This window comes from Abramis brama (assembly GCF_963993115.1).
Source record: "Abramis brama genome assembly, chromosome: 1".
In the NCBI taxonomy this organism is placed as follows: Eukaryota; Metazoa; Chordata; class Actinopteri; order Cypriniformes; family Leuciscidae; genus Abramis; species Abramis brama.
In genome coordinates, this window is record NC_139963.1 from 24,235,079 (window position 1) to 24,257,268 (window position 22,190).

The 22,190-nt window shown below is 38.9% G+C and overlaps 1 protein-coding gene across 1 annotated transcript in view; it reads left to right on the forward strand.

The window, feature by feature from the left end:
* Positions 1-22,190, forward strand: part of spop (speckle type BTB/POZ protein) — a 79,289-nt gene that overhangs the window by 42,942 nt on the left and 14,157 nt on the right. The window contains exons 6-8 of the mRNA XM_084110386.1: positions 9,691-9,818; positions 19,155-19,332; positions 21,698-21,753. Of these exons, the coding sequence (XP_083966512.1) occupies positions 9,691-9,818; positions 19,155-19,332; positions 21,698-21,753 (362 nt within the window). The remainder of the gene's footprint in view (positions 1-9,690; positions 9,819-19,154; positions 19,333-21,697; positions 21,754-22,190) is intronic.

The window sequence follows — 22,190 nt, forward strand, 5'->3', positions numbered from 1 at the left end:
GCTTGCTCCAACAGTGGACCTTTTTTCACCAAGCTGCTTGGCAATTTCCCCGTAGCCCTTTCCAGCCTTGTGGAGGTGTACAATTTTGTCTCTAGTGTCTTTGGACAGCTCTTTGGTCTTGGCCATGTTAGTAGTTGGATTCTTACTGATTGTATGGGGTGGACAGGTGTCTTTATGCAGCTAACGACCTCAAACAGGTGCATCTAATTTAGGATAATAAATGGAGTGGAGGTGGAGGTGATTTGAAAGGCAGACTAACAGGTCTTTGAGGGTCAGAATTTTAGCTGATAGACAGGTGTTCAAATACTTATTTGCAGCTGTATCATACAAATAAATAGTTAAAAAATCATATATTGTGATTTCTAGATTTTTTTATTTTAGATTGTCTCTCACAATGGACATGCACCTACGATGACAATTTCAGACCCCTCCATGATTTCCAAGTGGGAGAACTTGCAAAATAGCAGGGTGTTCAAATACTTATTTTCCTCACTGTATATATATTATTATTATTATTATCTGGTGAAATGCTGAGCAGTAAAATACTGTTAGACCATGGTGTGGTAGATATTTACTGCCTTTTTAGTGTTGGTTTGTGTCCAAGTTCCCAAAAAAGAATGACCATTTTAAAGGTACTTCATTTATTTTAAAAAAAAACAACCTGTTACATGAACCTCTAAGACTAGTCTTACAAGTTAGACATCACATTTTTTTCTTCATATGTTTTTTAAATCAGTTACATAAAAACATAGATTGGCCTATTTGATACCGAAAAATAATACTGACTGTCCCTGACTAACTGCTAGTGGGTCATATTAGAATAATGGCTGTGTTTATGCAACAGGCCTGGTTTCACAGACTAAAATGCATGTTTGAGCTGTTTGAACTGAAAGCGATTAGCACTGACAGATCTTAAAATATATAAGTGCCAGTGTTTTGTCTCAAGATGCACACCAGTAAGATTTTTGTTTTCTAAGGCATGTTTATAAAAGCTACTTAAATGTCCTAATTGAACTAAGGCCTGATCATGGCTTAGTCTAAGCCTTGTCTGTGAAACCAGGCCAAAGTATTTTATTATTATTATTTAATATATAAACTGTTTTTACATTGGTTTTCCAGCCAAAATAACTATATCGTTACAGTGAATTAAAATTGCTTAGTGTATTTCGTCATACCGCCCAACTCTAATCTAGTGTATAATTTGATGTCTTAAAAAAAAAAAAAAAACTGTGTATAAGCAGAAGCAAATTTCTTTCTCGCATACTCATCACATTTACTGTTTTATGAAACATTTATTTAATCAGAGTGTTTTTGCAAACTAGCACAGTATCACTTGATTCCTTTAGGGAGCTGTAGATGTTACAGACGCGGATACCTGCGAAACAGAGTTAATCAGACTAGCATGCCTTTGAAAGTGTGAATGGTCTTGTATTTTCTTTGAAAGTAATAACATTCAGTGTGAACCTTTCCCCTTGTAATATTAAATTTGAGGAAGTCGACAGTGTTTTAATTGAGATTTTTTGGGGGTGATGGCCTTAGGGCTGTCTTGTTTGATTGGTGTATGAGAGTTACAGAGGTTTTGGCCTTCAGTGGAACTGAATTTCACTCGCTCAGACGGAGCAACTTCATGGCTGATTTCAGTGTCTGCCTTTTTTTAAACCAAGTATTATTCATAGCTGGGGGTGTGTATTACTTTAAGGTGGTTTTGTTATTCGCATAGGGAAAACATTTCTGATATGCTGGCGTGGATGTTAAAACCCGACGAATTTATAAATTTTTATAAATATACAAAGTTACATTGAAAAGATCAATATGTATGATAAGAGTGTGGGTATGTGTGCGTTAGGTCGGTGAACTCTGTAGCTCACAGGGTCATGGAGTTTATAGTGTATAGAGAAGAAATGGTGCCCTAAAAGTTTTTATTTGTTTGTTTGGTGAGAAACATTTTAATGTGCAACTAAACTTTCTGCTTTCCCAGAACACAATTCTGTCATCATTTACTCATCATCATGTCACACTTTTCTTCCATGGAACACAAAGTGAGAAATGTTGTACCATTTGCTGTTTTTCATGCAATTTACAATGTATGAAGACTGTATTTTTTAAAGGGGTCATCAGATGCAAAATTCACTTTTATATGGTATTTGCATATAAATGTGTCTTTGCAGTGTGTGGACACAACCACCATACAATGAAAGCAATCCATTCACTCCTTTTTTTTTTTTTTTTTTAATCCTCAAAACGTCTAAACACACTCAATAATCAAGCCGTTTGGATTTTCTGAGCAATATGATGTCATATTGCTTATGCTCCACCCACGACCGCGGGCTGTCCCGTATTAGCATGTTTCCGCCCTCAGCCATTTGCATACTGTCTGCCAAGGCAGCACTTTACGTGTCTTATGTCGACACCCCCCATGGAAGAGAGGGGTGGGGTGAGCAGTTGCTCATTATTATTCAAAGAGACATGCACCGAAAACGGGTCGCTGTGAACAGAGCTGTTTTTGAGGAGGTAAAAATTGTGGTTTTACACAACCAGTGAGGAATTTTAACAAAGTACTTTAACATGACAAACGTTTACAAACCAAACTTTACATGAAGACCCTAAAGAATCATACCAACTTGTGGAAAATGGGCATCCGATGACCCCGTTAAGCTTCAAAAAGGATGCAAAAGCAACATATAAGTGACTATATGACTTGTGCACTATATTTTGGGTGTTTCAAAGCCATATGATTGATTTTGTGTAACAAACAGACTGAAAATCTTCCCCATCATTTAGCTGTTAACCACTGTGACTGATCATTGAGTGAGTTAGTGAGTGAAACTCGAGAACTGGATCATGAACAAATCTTCCGTTTTGTGAACTGAATCAACTGCCAAGGACAACTGGGGCAAATTTCAAGGAAATTTAAATTTTTGTGTGTATATATCACAAAATATTTGGACCGTATTATAATACATAAATTTGTCGTTTTAGAGATTGGTGGCTCTAGTCTTCATCCATTTCTATTACATGCAAAGTTTGTCAGGGATTTTCACCTTTTGTGTTGAAAAAAAGAGATTTGGAAAGAAAGTAAATGATGACTGAACTTTCTTTCTTTTTTGGTCCTTTAAAACTTTTTGGTCTATGGATAGATTAGGCTGCCCTGGCTAATCTATCCATAGATAGCAATAACTGAGGAATTGGAAGCTTGTTAGTAGATTTTCTCTCTGCCATCACACTTCATGCAATCTTCAGGCGAACTTCAGGCGTGTTGTGTGCATGTGATATTGTAACGTGCGCGAGGGGGGAGTGGGATCTGTGGCGTGTGCACGACCTGTGATTGACAGTCAGATCTCACACCCCCCTGCGCTGATTGGACCCGATGATCCGGGAGCGGTGGATTTTTGCAAAACAAATAACACGCTCCAGGTGGAGTTAGAAGCTCGGGTTTTTTTCTAAAACCACCTTATTTATGTTGTTCTGTCAGATTATAGTGTCGATTTCACTGAATATGATCAAAAAAATGTTGCCAATGGAAGCTTTAATGATCTCAATATTTTACATATTCATATGATTACATATAAGATCGCTTGTTATTGCGTCGTCTTCGCATATGTTTTGATCAGGAGATTCATCACTCTTTCAGAAGATGTGTCATAGCGCCCCCTACCATATAACAGTGGAAACACAGAAAATTCTGTGTTTGGCGGGGAAAGAGTTAATGGCCTATGAACAAAACTGTAAATGCACATGTTTAGATTTTGACCTAAAATTGTCCTCAACCTATACTTGTGTGATTTCAGGCAAGGTGAGCTTAAGATGGTAAACCGCCCCTGAATAATCCTTGCGCAGATTCTGGCAGTTTTATATGAGCCTGTATTAGATGTTTCACAAAAGATAGCTTGCATCCTAGAGAGATGAAACTGATATGCAGGCAGCAGTCATACTCTCATCTTTTTGAAGAATCTCACATATGAGTAGAGGAACAGGAGTGAAAGAAAGAGAAAAGGGTGCCAGATTGTGGCAGCGAGATGAGAGGTTGAACAACCCTGTCTCTCATTTTCCAATTTTCTCATTTTCTGCACCTTAATGGGCGAGAAGGCGCTCCTTGTGTTTTGTCCCCCACTCCTACACTCAACATTCTCTCCATTTAGCGCCCCTCCGGAATGTGGGGAGGGTGACGTGCTTGGGGCGTCCCTGGGGACAAAGAAGCACCGACAGCCTCCTTACAGTGGATCGGGAGAGTTTTTAAAGCGGGACGCAGGATGAAAATATGGCAGCAGAAATTGCTCTATCGGTTCTGGATCATTTAGAATCCAATTTAATCCTGCCCTCCTCCTGGGGGAGAGCGAGATGAACGAGAGAGAAGGGGGGAAGAGGGGTGAAGCAGAAGTGGAGAGAGAGAAATAAAAACAAAGTAAAGTGCTTTAATTAAGAGGGCTACGAGAAGGCACTGGGACTCTGCAGCATGACTTGTGTTTATGGAGTCAGTCCTACGCATGACGCCGAGCAAATAGAGGTGCAGAGGAACCTGTTCCCCTCTGAAGATCGATGATCAGTTTCAGGAGAACACTGTGTATGTAGTCTGCTGCAATGGCTTGCAGATTTCTTTCAGGTGCAGCTCCGGGTTTTTTTTTAAGCAGGGGTCTTGTTTGTCTTGGAAAAAGATTTCTTTTTATTTCAGCTCAAGTCAAATTTCCAGACGAATTGTGAACCTTAATAATGAGAGCTCCCATGGACGAAATCTAAGGCCCACATGAAGTGAAGTCAGAGATGCTCCAAAACCCCCAATCACAAAACAATCACTAAACTCCACTTCATAGCATAGAAGAAATAAAGTCCATTAAATAATACAGAAATTAACTTGTTACTAAATTCACGCAATAATTTACGTTGTTAATCTAAAGTACAAATTTATGTAACAGATCTATATGAACAAAGAAGTATATTTTAAATTAATGGCTAGATTATTAGATGGGCTACTACATGGATAGGTCAGTAGAATTTATTTTACGTCATTACCATGATCATCTTTTGCTACATCCCATCAGAAGTGCACTACTGTTCAAAAGTCAGTAAGATTTTTTTCAAATGTTTTTGAAATAAGTCAATTATGCTCACCACGGCTGCATTTATTTGATCAAAAATACATCAAAAACAGTAATACAGTCAATTCCTGTGATTGGATTTGATTTGATTTGAAATCAGCAGCCATTACTCCAGTGTTTTTTTTTTTTTTGTGAGTATGCTTTTAGAAATGGATATTTCTAAAGAGGCATTGGGCTAATAGAGAAATGAAAGATTCACACAGATGGATGTTGGGTAGTGTATAAACTACCTAGCTGACGATCTCTGCTCTGCGTGCCGTGTGTAGTTATTCAGATGAGACTGCATGCTGGCAGATATTGATTCTGAACTTGCTTTATTGGCTATTGACCGTTTGATGAATATTTACACCACAGAGCTTTACTGCTATTGCTCTCAGCCCCGCGTGGTCCATAGCTGTTAATACTCCCGTAGATCAACATTTATAACGCTGACCGTTTCACTGTAAAGCCACAGAAGAATGAGGTTTTGCAACGTAACTGCTTTTGTGATATCCATTTAAGTCATTTGCAGTCTATACATGTATTAATCAGAGTAGGAAATATTTTTTTGGCCTGCCAACCACATTTACTGGTGAGTATCTAGTTTTATCAGTAACTTTCATTCAAATACATGTGATATAAACACACATTTTATAAAGGTTACCCGTCACATCTGTGCAAAAAGTACCCGCATTCGCCTGCTGGCAGGTCTTAACTAATGCTATTAAACTGTGTTTGTTTCTGTTGCTCTCATATATAGATTTTATATTTAAATACTTTGCCGTGCACTCATGTAGCTGGAGTTTTGACTAACAACATAAATTGTGGTCCAAATTGCAGCTTATTCTAGCCAAGAACCACCCAGAGATCTGACTTTTTACAGACCCAATCGAGACAAGCCAGTCTAAGCTGATGGTTTATCATATCAGACAGTTAAAGGTGTTTTGCTCTCTGTATGTTTGTATAGAAGTTTCAAGGTTAGAGGAATTATTGGATGGTGTTTACACTAGCGGATTGTGTTGATGCTGTTGTGAGAATGTCAGTTTACTCTCATTATTGTTCTGACACCGTGTTACTGAACTCTCTATTAATGGCAGAGTGCACGTAGAGGATGTTTTTGTTGTTCTTGAAGCAAATGTAACACATCTCTCTGTTTCTTTATTTAGTGTCATATAGCCAGACTTTTGACTATTCTCGTAAAATCTCACAACTTTGCAGCTTATTCTGTCCAACAACCGCCCATGTAGACGGGAATCGACCATCTAACTAAAAGACCATCTGCTAAAATATATATAATTTGCTTGCTACTACGTGGCTTTTTTGGATATCTTTCAAAGACTAGATGCCATGGTCCTTGCAAATGTTGGCAAATCCAATAAGGAATTCTTCAGTAGAGAATAACCTGTGTATCCTGACACCTGAAAATTGCGAATGTGCAAGCCAATTGGATCAGAACTGGCTATTTCTGCCAACTTTAGCTGCTTTGTGTGTGTGCGCAGTGCAGTATGCATCAGGTCATCTGTGGGCGCTCAATGGGCATTTCGTCCGAGGCTGAGACTACTTAACGCCCTCAGTGTCTTTCTCGAGGAGTTTGGAATTGTGGTGTTGCAGATTAAAATGGTTCGCTGTTGAACTCTGATCAATTGATGCATGCCCACAGGAATTCACCTATTTTTGCTCACTTACAAACGTGTTTTAAGGTATGGGCAAACAGAACTTGGCCTTTCAACCTCCCTGGCTTTCTGTGGGTGTATGCTTAGTGCGTTTATGATCCGAGCAACCTTCTCTTTTTCTCTCTGTGAACCAGGACATTAGGCACTGTGCCCCAATGCCCAGTGCCGGGGCTTGAATATGTATTCCTACTGACTGCTCTTTCTTTTTCAATGCTTTAACCCTCTCTTATCCCTTGATATCTGCATAATCCATCTGTCAGTCCTTTCTTATTGGAGCGGTATTCTGTCAGACATCCTAAAACACTCCTCCTCGCTGCTTGTGTATTCGTGTCCACAGAGGCTTGACCCTGGTTGGATGCCAACAGGAACTTTCCCTGCCCTACTGCAATTGGTTAGTTGCCAGACGTCCCCAATGAGAGCACAAATTTAGCCACTGCCCTGATCTGACCTCAGACTTCCTCGAGAGACCAATCAGTGTCTCTGTCACTTTTTCTTTCCACTTCCTCTCGCTCTCTCGCTCTGTCTCTCCATATTCTTTTTATATTTCTTAAAGTTTTGTGCATCTGTGGTCAAGGATTTTGCTTAAGCATGTGGAATGTAATAGTTTTTTGGCTGTTTCTGTCATGGAATGAGCAGAAAAGTTGCTTTCACCTGTTGTGTTCATGCCAGTATGGTGTGGGGTTTGAAAAATTAAGTTTTTAAATTCTGCTTCTCCCATTTAATAGGTGAGTAACTTGATTTACTGGGAAGTTCTTGATGCTGGGAGGGTTAATTACCCACAGGTCCATCAGCATCTTCTCCAAAGCAGCTGAATCAAAACATGCCATCTGTGAACACTCCTGTCTGTTCAATTCGAGACATCACAACTCATGAGCAATACAGGCAGTCCTGAAAGCCATACTTCAACAGAGCCTTAAATAATGTGTCATCTAATGAAGAGTTGAGAGCCACAGTTCTTTAACGATGCATCAAAATAACACGGGCAGCGTGGACACGCACTGACTGAAGATGATACATTTTATTTGACAGGCAAAAATATTAACACTAAACTATGGTGAACCAAAGTGAGTCTAGTCGATGTGTAAGTTCACCACAAAATCAAAAGGCAACTTTTACATTTTATATTTTGTTTTAATTTAACAAAAATAAAGTGACACTTTGCCATTTTATTTATTTTACCATTTTTATGACAACTTGGCACGTTTGCCAATCTAATACAAATGTCTAAAAGTATAATTTGTAAAGAGTTAATACATCTGAAATACATTTGAAAAAATATAGTATTACACTAATAAAAAAAATGTAATTGACATTTTCTGCTTATTTGTCACAATGTTTTTCTAAAATTGACTTTTCTATATGCAAAATATAGTAATTACTATAATCAGTATTATATTAGCCTTTGTGCTATCTGGATACCAGCATCAGTCTTTGGAAAGTTACTGTGACTCAAGTTCTGTTTTGAAGGGAGACAAGGGTCTTCCTGAGGCATGTGTTTTGTTGCCCTTCTTCTGCTCCCCCATTGTGTGGATGACTGTCACAGTCGAGCTGTGAACACAGCCATTTCACACCATGTTAAAACCCCTGCACACACATACACACAAACAAACTACAGCAGCAGATTAACCCAAAATGATTTGAGCCCCAGCTGCACTTGGCTGACAGAGAAAAGAGGAAAGATGCTTCACTAGAACAAGTGTAACGTTTACGAAGAGAGGATGTCACGCTTGATAGAGTGTGCTTGTCACACATACCCACAATGCAACAAAAGCACAAAGGAATCTATTCATCTCTCCTTTTTTCACTCTTCCCCACTTAATGTGTCATGAATTTCTCCTCTCCACTTCTGTGCGTGAAAGTAGTGACAAAGGAGAAATCCTCCTGTAGGTAATGTCGATATATGTCTTGATTCAGCATCACTTTCTTGTATTTTTGTACTTCATCCTTCTCTTATTTTTCTTCTCCATGCTGTTCTTGCTCTTCCCCTTCTCCGTTTTCTTCTCTTTCTCTTTCTTCTCCTCCTCATCCCTTCATCCTCCTTCCCCTCCACTTCCCCCCTCCTCCTTCCCCTCTACTCCTCCTCATCCTTCCTCCTTCTCCTCTTTCTCCTCCTTTCCCTCTTCCTCCTCCTTTCCCTCTACTCCTCCTCCCTCCCTTCCTTCTACTCCTCATCCTTCTCCTCCTTCCTCTCCTTCCATTCCTCCTCCCTCCCCCTTTCCTCCTTCCTCCACTTCTCAATCTCCTCCTTCCCCTTTTCTTCCTCCTCCCCCTTCTCATTCTCCTCCTCCTCCTCCCGCTTCTGCTCCTCCTCCTCCCGCTTCTGCTCCTCCTCATCCCTTCCCCTCCTCCTCCTTCCCCTCTACACCTCCCCCTTCCCCCTCCTCCCCCCTCCTCCTTCCCCTCTACACCTCCCCCTTCCCCCCTTCCCCTCTACACCTCCCCCTTCCCCCTCCTCCTCCTTCCCCCTCCTCCTCCTTCCCCTCTACACCTCCCCTTAAAATAAACCACTGTGTGTGTGTGTGTGTGTGTGTGTGTGTGTGTGTGTGTGTGCGCGTGTGTGGAGGTTCATGCATTCATGCAGGTTTAATGTGCTTTCAGAGAAACAGCAGGAGAACGAAAAATCACAGAATAATCAGACTGGTTATAAAGCAGAAATTAATGGAGAGCAAGATTATAGACCTTGCCAGATAGGTGGAAAAGCCTCTTAAATTATTATTAGAGTTTTTGGATTCAGATTAGTCTGATCTGTGTCTGTGAGATGTCTTGCATATTTGTTTTTGCCTCAATCTAATACTTGACTGAATTAGCGGATGTTCTGTATTGTTTTGAAGGTTCTTTAGATGAAATTTATGTTGACAGGTCATACCATTACAGAGACCTGGCGCAAGACCGGTGTTCTGTGTCCACCTAATCAATTTTGTGCCAATATGTTTAATTTTGTGCAGAGAGTCAGCGAGCGTATCGCTTCGTTCAAGGAAAGGACTGGGGTTTCAAGAAGTTCATAAGGAGAGACTTCCTCCTGGATGAGGCCAATGGGCTGCTGCCTGATGACAAATTGACACTCTTCTGTGAGGTAAGTGATGCACGACCAATCATATGCTGGGCTTCCTTTCGTAGTTTTTTAGATATACTACTTTTCAAAAGTTTGGGCTCAAAGTCTCTTCTGCTCACCAAGGCTGCATTTATTTGATCAAAAATAGACAAGACAGTAATATTGTGAATTATCATTACAATTGTAAATATTTTTAAGTTTTCTATTTTAAAGGGATGGTTCGGAGTAATTTCAACCTAGGGTCCTTTGCACCATGACCTCGAGCCAAACACCCCCTCAGAAGCTTTTTTTTCCCCTTTGTTGAACATTATTAAAGTTAGAGCTTATTTAGAGAGATCAGCCGAAAGGCTTAGTGCAGGCGCTAATGGATCCTAGGATGTATCTCGGAAATTACCCCACTAATAATGGTACCAAACTTCTACAGTAGTACAAATAGGTTCTGTACTCATGAAACGAGGCATTGGAAAGTTTGTAAGTACATCAGGAGTTTATTTAAATAACACTTGCCTGATGGCTTACGCTACCGCTAACCCGGACGTCGAGGTCACTTCCGTGATTTGGGAAAAGCCCGTAAAAGTCCTGGCAGAAAGCGATGCATAAGGATGTAGTGTAACGATGCCTAGTTCCAGGAATGCAGTAATATTTTGTTGGTAGTACCAGTTTGCAACAATTATTAGTTAACACTAAGTTGTCAACACTTCGGAAAAAATAATACATTTTTTGGGATATATTTCTGTGGACTGTTAAATTCGCTAGCTTTTCCCTTACACTTGTGAGTTTTGCAAAGGAATTATTATTATTTTTTTCCCAAAGCACGGAAGTGACCTCGACGTCCGGGTTAGCGGTTGCATAAGCCATCAGGCAAGTGTTATTTAAATAAACTCCTGATGTGCTTACAAACTTTCCAATGCCTCGTTTTATGAGTACAGAACCTATTTGTACTACTGTATAAGTTTGGTACCATTCTGGGCATCATTAGTGGGGTCATTTTACGAGATACAAACTTGGATACATTAGCGTCTGCACTAAGCCATCCGGCTGATATCTCTAAATAAGCTCTAACTTTAATAATGTTCGACCAAGGGGAAAAAAAGGGTGTTTGGCTCGAGGTCATGGTGTAAAGGACCCTAGGTTGAAATGACTCTGAACCATCCCTTTAATATATTTTAAGATATAAAGTAATGGCTGAATTGTTAGCATCATTACTCTACTCTTCAGTGTCATATTATCTTTCATTCTGTTATGCTGATTTGGTGCTCAAGACTAATTTCTTATTGTCAGTGTTGAAAACTGAGGCACTTTTTACATTGTTACAAAATGTTCCAACAATAGCATTTATTTGAAACACAAATATTTGTGGATCAATTAGTACTTTAAATAAAAGTATTAATTGAAAAATAGTGTCTTTTAAAATCAACCCCTTCAAAGCACTATAGTCATAGACATTCAGACGGATGCTTTTAGTTGTTACGCAATGCCTTGCAGTGTTTGAGCGTTCTGCTACAAGTGTTGTTTAGAAATAGTCAAACTCTAAAAAATAAATAAAAAAACCCCCCCTTGAGATCCCAGTTTTGTTCCGCTGCGCTCCGTCTAGCTGTTTTTGAACAGAAGTGCCTTATGTAAACACTCCCAAAGAAATGTCTGATAGGAGTCAGGTGATCCTGAAATCAACTTAAACTATTTAGTTGGCTAGTCTTGAAAATATGTAGTTTTACACATCCCTAATCAAGATGGATGGACTCTTTCCTTTCCCTTCTCCTCCTCCTCCTTTCCACTCTCTTCCTGTATCTCATTACTATTTCCTAGAACTTTAGCATTGCCTCCTCCTTTGTTCCTTCTTGCACCATTCTTAACTCACATTTTTCCTCCCACAATTCCATTCTTATGGAATATATATATATATATATTTTTTTTTTTTTTTGCCTACATTTGAGGTGTTTCTCTCTATTTCTTTTTTAGGTGTTAGCACCTTAAATAAGGGCCTGAGCATACATTCCTCTCTCTCTCTCTCTCTCCTTTTCTCCCTCTGTGTTTTTAATGAGGAGAGGGGTCCCATTAGAGGTGGAGTACTTGGTGTCATTGTGGCCAGTGAGATGGAGGGATTTAGGAGGACAATGAGGATCTAATTCTGGTTTCTTTTTCTCCCACTTTAAAGACTGGCGACAAATCAGATTGATAACGCATCAGTTTTAGCTAATGATTCGTTGACTTTGGTAGCTATTTTCTTCTGTTCCTTTTCTAGTTCCAAGCTCCATTTTTCTTTTCCTAGAATTTTGTTCTCTCTCTCCCCTCCCTCCCCTCCCTCGCTCTCCTTCACCTGTTCTTGCTTTCTCTTTCTTCTTCTTTCTCACCTCTCCATCGCTCCCTCACTCCACCTACATCCTCCAGCAGGTAGATTGCTCATAGTAAATAAATGAGCTCTGCACTTCTCTCTCTCCATCTGACAGCAGCCATCTTTCACTCAGTGCAGCCATATGCCACACTGATATCTCCGAGATCCACTACGGCTGCAACATCTGCTGCTGATATATGCGTACACACATATACACACACAAAAGTTAAGAAATGGTAGCAAGTTGAAGGAATAGTTCACTGAAAAATTAAGATTATTTATTCACTCTCATACTTTTATGGTGCTTTTGCTTCCTTTTTTGAAGCTTGAAGCCTCCAATATTTCTCCTTATACCATTTAAACGTTTAAAGTCAGTACTTTTTTATATTCAACCAGACTACATTTATTTGATCAAAAATATAGTAAGATAATGTAAAATTGAATTATCAGCATCATTACCCCAGTCTTCAGTGTCACATGATCCTTCAGAAATCATTCTAATGATGATTTGCTGCTTCATAAGCATTTCTTATTGTCAATGTTGAAAACAGTTGTGCTTAACATTTTGTGGAAACCTTGATACATTATTTGATGATTAGAAATTTCAAAAGAACAGCACTTATTTGAAATAGAAATATTTTACTACACTATAAATGTCTTCACTGTCACTTTTAATCAGTTTACTGTACTTGCTGAATGTTAGTATTAATTTCTTTCAAAAAGAACATTTAATGACCTCAGACTTTTGAACGGTATTGTATGTTCCACAGAAGAAAGTCATACAAGTTTTGGACAACATAGTGTGGGGAAATTATGAGTGAACTGTCACTTTAAGAGGAAGGAATGTTCTGTACCTGCAGCATCTGCTTTGTTTCTCTTCACCCCCAAAACACTGAGGGCTCAGCAGAGATGAGAGTGTGATGAAGGGAAGGAGAAGTGCTAAACCATGTTACCTTAATGAAAGTGAAAGAGGATTTGATTGTGTTAGTATTTACACTGAAAGTTTCTCTGTATACTGTACATTCACACAACATATGTGACAAACTGATGTATTACAATCCTCTGAGAAACACCCCAAAACGCATTAATCGTTTCCTCAGTGTTGTGCTTGCATCTCTACAAAAGTCAGAAATCCCTTTTCACGGATGTATGAGGTTGGTAGTCTCTCTGCGCACGAGTCAGCTCACACACATACATTATCACAACGAGTTCGGTGAGACGAGAGGCAGATGCTGGTGTCAGAAGGAGGGAAAGGGAGGAATAAGATCAGATGAAGGAGAAAAAGGGAGGTTTGCGGTCAGGGCCAGACTTGAACAGCTTGAGTGGAAATGATGCGTGTAAAAACATATGTGTTGTCTGTAACAGAATGACTGTTTAAACACAAACTCTCTGTCACAAACATACAGCTGCTCACAAATAAAGCTTGCATCTCTGTTGTTCTGTATCTGTTTCTTTAGGATGCAGTGAGTGAAACTGATCACATAGTTTTGACATCAGATAATATACATAATAGTTTCTGATAGCGTTGGGCATTATGACCTAAATCACGGTATGAGTAATTTTACATCAAGGTAGCAGTATCTACCTTATTCTTATCGTAAGAGCAGCTGCTGCCATCTGTAACTTGAATGTGCATGGCTTCTCTTGTCACGGACTTCCAGTTATTTCACATGTATAAATTAAAAACAGTTTATGCTTTTCTTTACACTAAATGTCAAAAACAAACAGACACATTCTGTCAAACGTTTTGATAGATTATATATATATATGTGAGTCTATACCGTCATGTGAAAAAGAAAGCACACCCCTTTGAGTTCTATGGTTTTAAGAATCAAAAAATCATCTGGAGCCGGTTGCACCAACAGGGCTTTAGTAAGCCTGGTCCTAACTGCTAAGTAGGTCTTAGTTAAGACCAGTCTTTAGAGTTGACCTAATGTCGGTTGCACCAACCAAACTTAAGCCTAGGCTTAACTACGCCTGGTCTTAGCATTGCGCGTTCATGTGCGGTTGACTAGCAGCGTGCGTTGCTAGGTTACGCTGTAAACTATCTTCCGCTGTTTTGTTAACTTGTAGCTGTATCAATGGAGGAGCAAAGAAAAAGGAAAGGAAATTTCTCAGTGGGGAGGTGAGCAGATCACGGAAGGCGACGGCTCCGTGCCAGTGACACTCTGCGAATGGCCCAACATGCGGTGGATTTGTGGATATTAATCATGTGTCCAACAGTGTTTTGAAACGCACCATTTGCATAAAAAGTAACGTTAGCGCTATTAACAGCTGTAATGCTGGTGTCAATGCTGTGTTGTGGTTCGACACAAACTGTAAGTCGGGTGACAGGGGTTTGCAGTTTCTCTGAGCATTGCACTGTCTGACATGTCTGAATTTGCTGGGATGTCCACTCCTGGGAAGATTGGCAACTGTCTTGAATGTTTTCCACCTATGAATAATGTTCCTCACTGTACAGTGGTGGTCAAAATTAATGGCACCCCTGATAAATATGATAAAAAATGGCTGTAAAAAATAAATCTGCATTGTTTATCCTTTTGATCTTTCATTCAAAAAATGCACAAAAATCTAACCTTTCATTGAAGTAAAATAATTGAAATTGGGGGGTAAATCACATTATGAAATAAATGTTTTTCTCCAAAACACGCTGGCCATAATTGTTGGCACCCCTAGAATTTTTTATGAGAAAAATATCTCTGAAGTATATTCCCATTAATATTTACCTTTTTTAGCACACCAGGGTGACTAGGAACATGAAATTGTCTAGCTATGACTTCTTGTTTCACAGGAGTTTAAATATGAGGAAACACAAAGGCCAAATTCCCTTGCTCATCCATCACAATGAGTAAAACCAAAGAATATAGTTCTGATGTGCAGCAAAAGATTGTTGAGCTTCACAAAATAGAAACTGGCTGTAAGAAAATATCTAAAGAATTGAAAATCCCCATTTTGACCATCAGGGCAATAATTAAGAAGTTATAATCAACTAAAGATGTTACGAATCTGCCAGGAAGAGGACGTGTGTCTATATTGTCTTAATGGATGGTGAGGAGGATGGTTTGAATGGCCAAAGACTCTCCAAGGATCACAGATGGAGAATTGCAGAGATTAGTTGAGTCTTGGGCTCAGAAAGCCAAAAATTTTTTTAAATCCTTCTCGCTCCTCCAAGAACAAACTCCAGCATATTCAGTTGTCAGACACGACTGGATCTTCAAAAGGGACCGGATTCTGTAGTCAGATAAAACGAAAAAAAAAGGGCTTTTTGGCAGCAAACCCAGCAGATGTGTTTGATGCAAACAGGGATGAAGAGTACCCCATGCCTACGGTTAAATATACTGCTGGATCTTATATGTTGTGGGCCTATTTATTTGCTGGAGGTCCTGGACATCTAGTTCAGATACATGGTATCATGGATTCTAGCAAATACAAACAGATAAAAAATCAAAACCTGACGGCCTCTGCTAGAAATTTTATAATGGGCCGTGGTTGGATCTTCCATCAGGACAACGGTCCAAAACAAACATCAAAATCAACACAAAAATGGGTAACTGAGCACAAAATGAAGCTTCTGCCATGACCGTCCCAGTTCCCTGATCTGATGAGTGGGCTGAACTGAAGAGAAGAAGCACCAACATGAACTTGTGAATCTGAAGGATCTGGAGAGATTCTGTATGGAGGAATGGTCTCTGATCTCTTGTCAGTTGTTCTCCAAACTCATCAGGCATTATAGAAGAAAACTCAGATCTGTTATCTTGGCAAAAGGAGGTTGCAAAAAGTATTTAATAACAGGGTGCCAACAATTATGGCCAGCGTGTTTTGGAGAAAAACATTTATTTTATAATGTGATTTACCCCCACTTTCAATTATTTTACTTCAATGAAAGGTTCGATTTTTGTGAATTTTTTGAATGAAAGATCAAAAGGATAAACAATGCAGATTTATTTTTTACAGCCATTTTTTATCATATTTATCAGGGGTGCCATCAATTTTGACCACGACTGTAGAATGATGGACTTTGTTTGGAAATGGCCATATAGCCATTCCTAGATTAATGGCAGCAACAATTGCTTCTCTAAGATCATTGCTGATGTCTTTCCTCCTTGGCATTGTGTTAACACACCTGCATGCTCTTGACCACCAAACTGCCAAAATGTCTGCTTTTATAGAGGTGATCATGATTGCTGAAGATCAATGGCATTTGATTAGCAGTTTTTCACACATGGCTTCTCTGTTTTGGCCTAGTTTTTGTTAAATAAATATTGACATGGTGTAATATGTCATGATGTTGTTAGACCTGCCAAAGACCAGACAGTCTTTTTTTTTTTTTATGTTTTTAAAAGAAGTCTCTTTTGCTCACCAAGGCTGCATTTATTTGATCCAAAATACAGCAAAAACAGTAATATTTTATATCTGAGAAGTAGTGGAACATTCTGTGCTTAATGTCTTTTGCATTGATGCACAGTGGTGTGTTTGTTTATTAAGAGATGAAGAGAGAAGATACAGTGTGGTAATTCGCTAATTAAAGTGTGTGTAATTTACTCACTGCTTGATTTGATTAATCAATGAATGCATTATAACCTGGACAAGCTCATTAGCATGAGGCTGATGCAGTGCTAGTAGTCAGGACTGCCGCTGTCCTTAAGTGTGTATTTATAGATGCAGGAAGTCACCTGGCATTGTTTCTTTTCTTTTTTTTCTTTCTGTTTTTCTGTTCTAATGAGTGAGTGATGAATGTCCGCATATGGATTTAACGTGTGTTGCAGGTTCATTAATTAAATTCAGGGGGAGAATAGCATACACACAAGTTTACACCCTCCTCCCTCATTAGTTTCTGTGTTTAGATTTACACACACAGTAAACAGTTCTCTCATACTAGAGTCCAGACAGCACAGAGCTGCTCTAGTGCCCATCTCGCACTGCTCATTAAAGTGATGTGCTCGACTTTAAAGTAGTGATCCGTCCAATTTCTGAGGCTGAAGATAAAGTCTTGTGTTTGTAAACATACAGATTGACTCAGAACTCCAGTGACTTTTTCAGCAGCATTTTCAACACTCAGTTTCTCCGTAGGCTTTATTAAAAAAATAAAAGACTTGAGCTATAATATTTGATATGAATCATGACATTACAACACTATCTTGAGGCTTTTTCTCTCATGTTTCATGGTAATTTGAAATGAACCAAAAATGATGAAATCACAGCGACTGATGCATTAATCACCTGCTTATAAAATGGGAACATTTACGACTGTAAGAGCATTAAAAAATTTTTTTATTTTATTTTATTCAATTTTATTTTATTTTTTGACATTTTTATTTTATTTTTCAGTTTATGGATAGCAGAAAGGGTAAACAGGAAATGGTTGTATTTTTTGGGTCCCCAACCTGTCCTCATCTTGCTAGTTTTCCCGCCCTCTTTCCTTGTTTGTCCCTCTCCTTCTCGTCTGCTGTCTTCCCTGTTTTCCTTCAGGGGAAAGCCTGCTCCTCCATTAAGAACATACAAGGGTCCTTGACATTTAATTTCCTGTTTGTGGTGCTCTTTTACCCCCTTCCTCTGTGTCATACTCACTCTCCTCCATCTCCATCAGCTCCGTCTCATTCTCACTCCCTTTCACTCTTCTTCGGTGTCATTTTCACCCCTGTCAGCTCATAGTCCTTGAATGTTTTTTTGTTTGTTTTGTTTTTTAACCACAAACATAGTGGGATTGTGCTAATTGTTTAATTGGCTAAATTGAGCTTGAATGTCATTATGCAGCAAATAAGAAATTTCCAGTTTTCTAACGTTGCCTTTACACAGTTCAAATTAAATTGAATATACTGTACTTGTCTTATGATGCCCAAAATCTTGTAAAGGAAGGCAGCTTACAAGGTTTTGAAATATCCTCAGTCTTGAGGCTTGTCTGTGAGGAGTTTTGCTCATTAAGGAAATGTGCCTTATACGGCAATTAACTTGGTGTGAGAACCTGTGGCATTTGTGCGTGTGCGCGTGTGTGCGTGTGTGTGCGCGTGTGTGTGTGTGCGTGTGTGTGCGTGTGTGTGCGTGTGTGTGCGTGTGTGTGCGTGTGTGTGCGTGTGTGTGTGTGTGTGTGTGTGTGTATCACCTGGAGTGAGATAAATGAACCTGCTTATGTCTGCGGGAACAGGTGGCTAAGTCAGCATGGTGGCCCGCCACACACACATACACATACACACGCTCACACACACATACACACGCTCACACACAGAGACCAGTAACAAATTGAGGCAATTTGTGCAAATTAAGAGATAACTAGACGGCTGCCCTTGTTTAACAGTCGTTGTAGTGTCCCCCCTGATAATCAGAATCTACCATTTTGGCTGACATATAGATGTCCTTAAATGTGTCTTTAAAATAAACACAAAGGTTAACCCAGTGCACATGAATCTATCTGAAGTAGTGGTTGATTTGTGTGTGTGTGTTTTATATATATGTATATATGTGTATATATTTGTGTGTTTTATATATATGTATATATATCCGTGTGTCAAGTTGAAGAAAAATTTATATTTTACTTTTTCATATGGTTGTCCTTAAATGACACGTGAATCTGGTGTCTTAAAGTAGTGATTGACTTCTGTGTGTTTTTTTTTAATGGCCACTATCGGGAGAAGGGTGGCTAATGGCTGATATAATTAATATATAATTGAATAATAATATATAACAATATAAAGGTGCACTCAGTTTTTTTTTTAAATAAATACACTGTGCTTTTTTTTCAATACTTAGTCAACGGCACTTAAGAATATTTAAAATTGTGAACTATCAATTAACAATGTTGTCCCATTTTGAAACTGACGCCGAGAGGAATGACCACTTCTGTTATCTCAAAATGATCAAATATAGGCTGATTATTGGCATGGTCAATATACCAGTCTAACTACCTTTACAATGCACGCGTTCAATACATGGGCTGATATGCAGGCATCTCTTTCTAGTATGATAGTATTGTTTTAACTGCTAAAATACAAATTTTTCATGTGCAAAACATTCTGTTTTTGTGAGTTTAGGTGAGTGTGGTGCAGGACTCCGTGAATATCTCGGGTCAGAACACCATGAACATGGTGAAGGTCCCTGACTGCCGCCTGGCAGATGAACTGGGCGGACTGTGGGAACATTCCAGATTCACGGACTGCTCGCTGTGTGTCGCTGGGCAAGAGTTCCAGGCGCACAAAGCTATTCTGGCAGGTATGTGGTAAAAACACACACACACTCGCATGCACTCTATTCACATATGCAGAGATTTGGTCAGCACAAGTTTAAATAAAATTATTGCAGATGTCAACTGATATGGGTTGGCTGATTAGTCTAATTTTAATATTATTTATATACTATGGTATTTATTAATATTTTTAATTCAAATTTTTTTTTTTTTTTCTTCAGTTTTAGTCATTTTAGTACTTCAACTTATTTTAGTTAGTTGGCAAGGCAACATTTCTAATTTTCCTTTTTAGTTTTTCATCTTTTTTTCTTCTTTTTTTTTTAGTTATTGAAAACTATTTTTAATTGTTTTAGTTTGTTTTAGTTAACAACACTAATGCAGATATTTAAATTAGGGACACACCAAACTGACGGCAAAGAACTAGCGCTGATGAAAGCCGAGTGTGTTGTTGCCTTCGTCGGGGTAAAAAGCTGCACTTGAACACACCGAGAGAAACACACCGTTAACAAAGCAGTGCGTGCTTACAGTTTTGAATATCAATCCGGCTGATCACTTTCTTTATTCCACTCCGCTCATGTTATTATTAAAATATTCGCCCAGGAACACTCAGGTAAGATGACGTAACATTAGAACTGCCTTCTATCTGTACCGTTTTTACTTCTTTGCTTGCTACTTTTATTCTTGTGCACTGACTCATTCACTAAGCTCAACAGCCAATCAGAGTTCTCTCTCTCACCGACGGCCCGATGCCGATTCTACATGCTGAATCGCGCAAAAAAATAAAACAAAAAACAGACGCCACACAACGAACACAACGAAATGGAACACAATGAAAAAAAAAGATTTTTCAGCTTGGTGTGTCCCGGGCTTTAGAGACTAAGGTGGCTGATGATGACCTATACTGTATATACATTAGTATAATATGATTTGCTGTTTTTGTTTGTTTGGTTTTTATTGTATTTATATGATATTTGTATTTTTGTAATTGAATTTTTGCCATGAAAATAGCCTTGAATGCTGGCATGGCACTAAATAAAACAATCTGAATCTGTATATCATTAGTACATTTTAATGACAAATTCGCAACAAGTTTACATAAAAATATTGACAAATTTATTAGTAGATTTTTTACGTCATTAAAGTCTTATCAGTAAATAATATTCAGATCTCCCTCTGGCTGTGTTCAAAGAATAAGACAGCTGTCTCATTGCCCAGTCAGTCAGTGACTCACCAGACAGCTTTTTAGTATGAAGGCGCCTTTTATGGAAACTGGTTTTACATTTCAAGAACAAATTTCTGTGAGCTTTAGAGATAACCAAGTGAATATTTAATGACTACAATGCTTATATCTGGTTAAAAATTAATCTTAAGCTAAAAATGTACATGTGTAAACTATTTCGCTGTTTTTAACTGCTCTGTCACACCAACAGCGTTTTTTTCTTTTTTTTTCTTTTCTTTTTTTTTCAATCTAACTGCTGACCCACACGCACAGGATTGTGGGATATCATAGGCAACGAAAGACGCATATGTGCTGCCTTCAAAAATCAAGATTTTTTTTACATTATGTTAGGGGAACATTTGAATACCTTCCTACCAATGTATGCTGTCTGAGAGGGCAGCGTTGTTCAGGTTTCACACAGCCTCACTCTCTCCCGCTGTCGCTCATGGTGAGGCGGGATTCCTCGTTATCTGGCCGTACCTGGTAGTGCTCATTAATCGCCTTGGAGACTGAGCTGATCGGCTGGTGTCTGAGCTGTGATTAGACTGTGTGCACGCCTGTGCGCGTGAGGGAGAGAATGTGCCAGACTTCACATGCTCCTTTTAAACAAGTTAAAGTTGCCCTAGATGGATCTGACTCCATATCCAGACTTAACAGAGAGGAAGGTCTGAGCCGCCACCATTCCCTGGGTTAATCAGCCAAAAGGTTCGGCAGTTGCACCAAGGCACAAGTCGTCGGAGGAACCGCTGTTAGATGTTGACTGAAACATTTCTTCAGAATCCCTGTTCACCATACCTCTTATGATTCAACACAAAAGCATTATACAAATAATTTGAATTGATTGTCATTTGCCAAGCTTCATGAAAGCAGAACTTTTCCTCATAAAAGAGTAGATTGTATTGTACCTTTCTTTTTCTGATTTTTTTTTTTTTTTTTTTTTTTCAAGGTTTAAAAATTTGTAATGTTGTGGTTCTTCTCAGAGCTCATAGCATGAACTCTTTATCAAAGAACATTTTTAAATTGCCTTCAGAGAACATGAATGGAGGAAAATACTTGAAACCAGTGCTGCTGAAAAAGTGACCTATCGCTGTTTTGCTCCATTATAAATTTTTGACGTAAGTTTGTGTTGTGTATTAAAAAAACTCTTTCTTCTCTCTCTTTTACTTTCTCAGCACGTTCCCCAGTTTTCAGCGCTATGTTTGAACACGAGATGGAGGAGAGTAAAAAGGTGAGTCGGGTGTAGTCTCCCTTCCTTCTCCCATTTTGTCTCATTAATCTTCAAAAGCAGTGAGACAACTCCAGTCCTTTTAGGCTGTCACAATCACAGAGCCCCTCACACCATTTACATTTCATGTTGTTTTTCATGCAAGTGTTTTCCTGATGTCTCAATTCTATGGTTTTTATACAGTAAGTGTATTAGTGATCTCTCAGTAAGAATTATTTTCAGTCCGGCCGTGTGTGTTTGATCTAATGCCTCTGCATTTACAGAATTGCTCAACTGTACTGTCTTCCTGCTCGTTTTCAATAGCCGATCATAAATCACTATTTGCTATTTTTCTTACGTGGCTTTTTAATATGGCAGTCTTATTAGGCCTGATATAGATCACAGCAGTGAGGATAGCCTGTGTAAATCAAGAGGGCTGCACTTAGTTAAATACAAAAAGT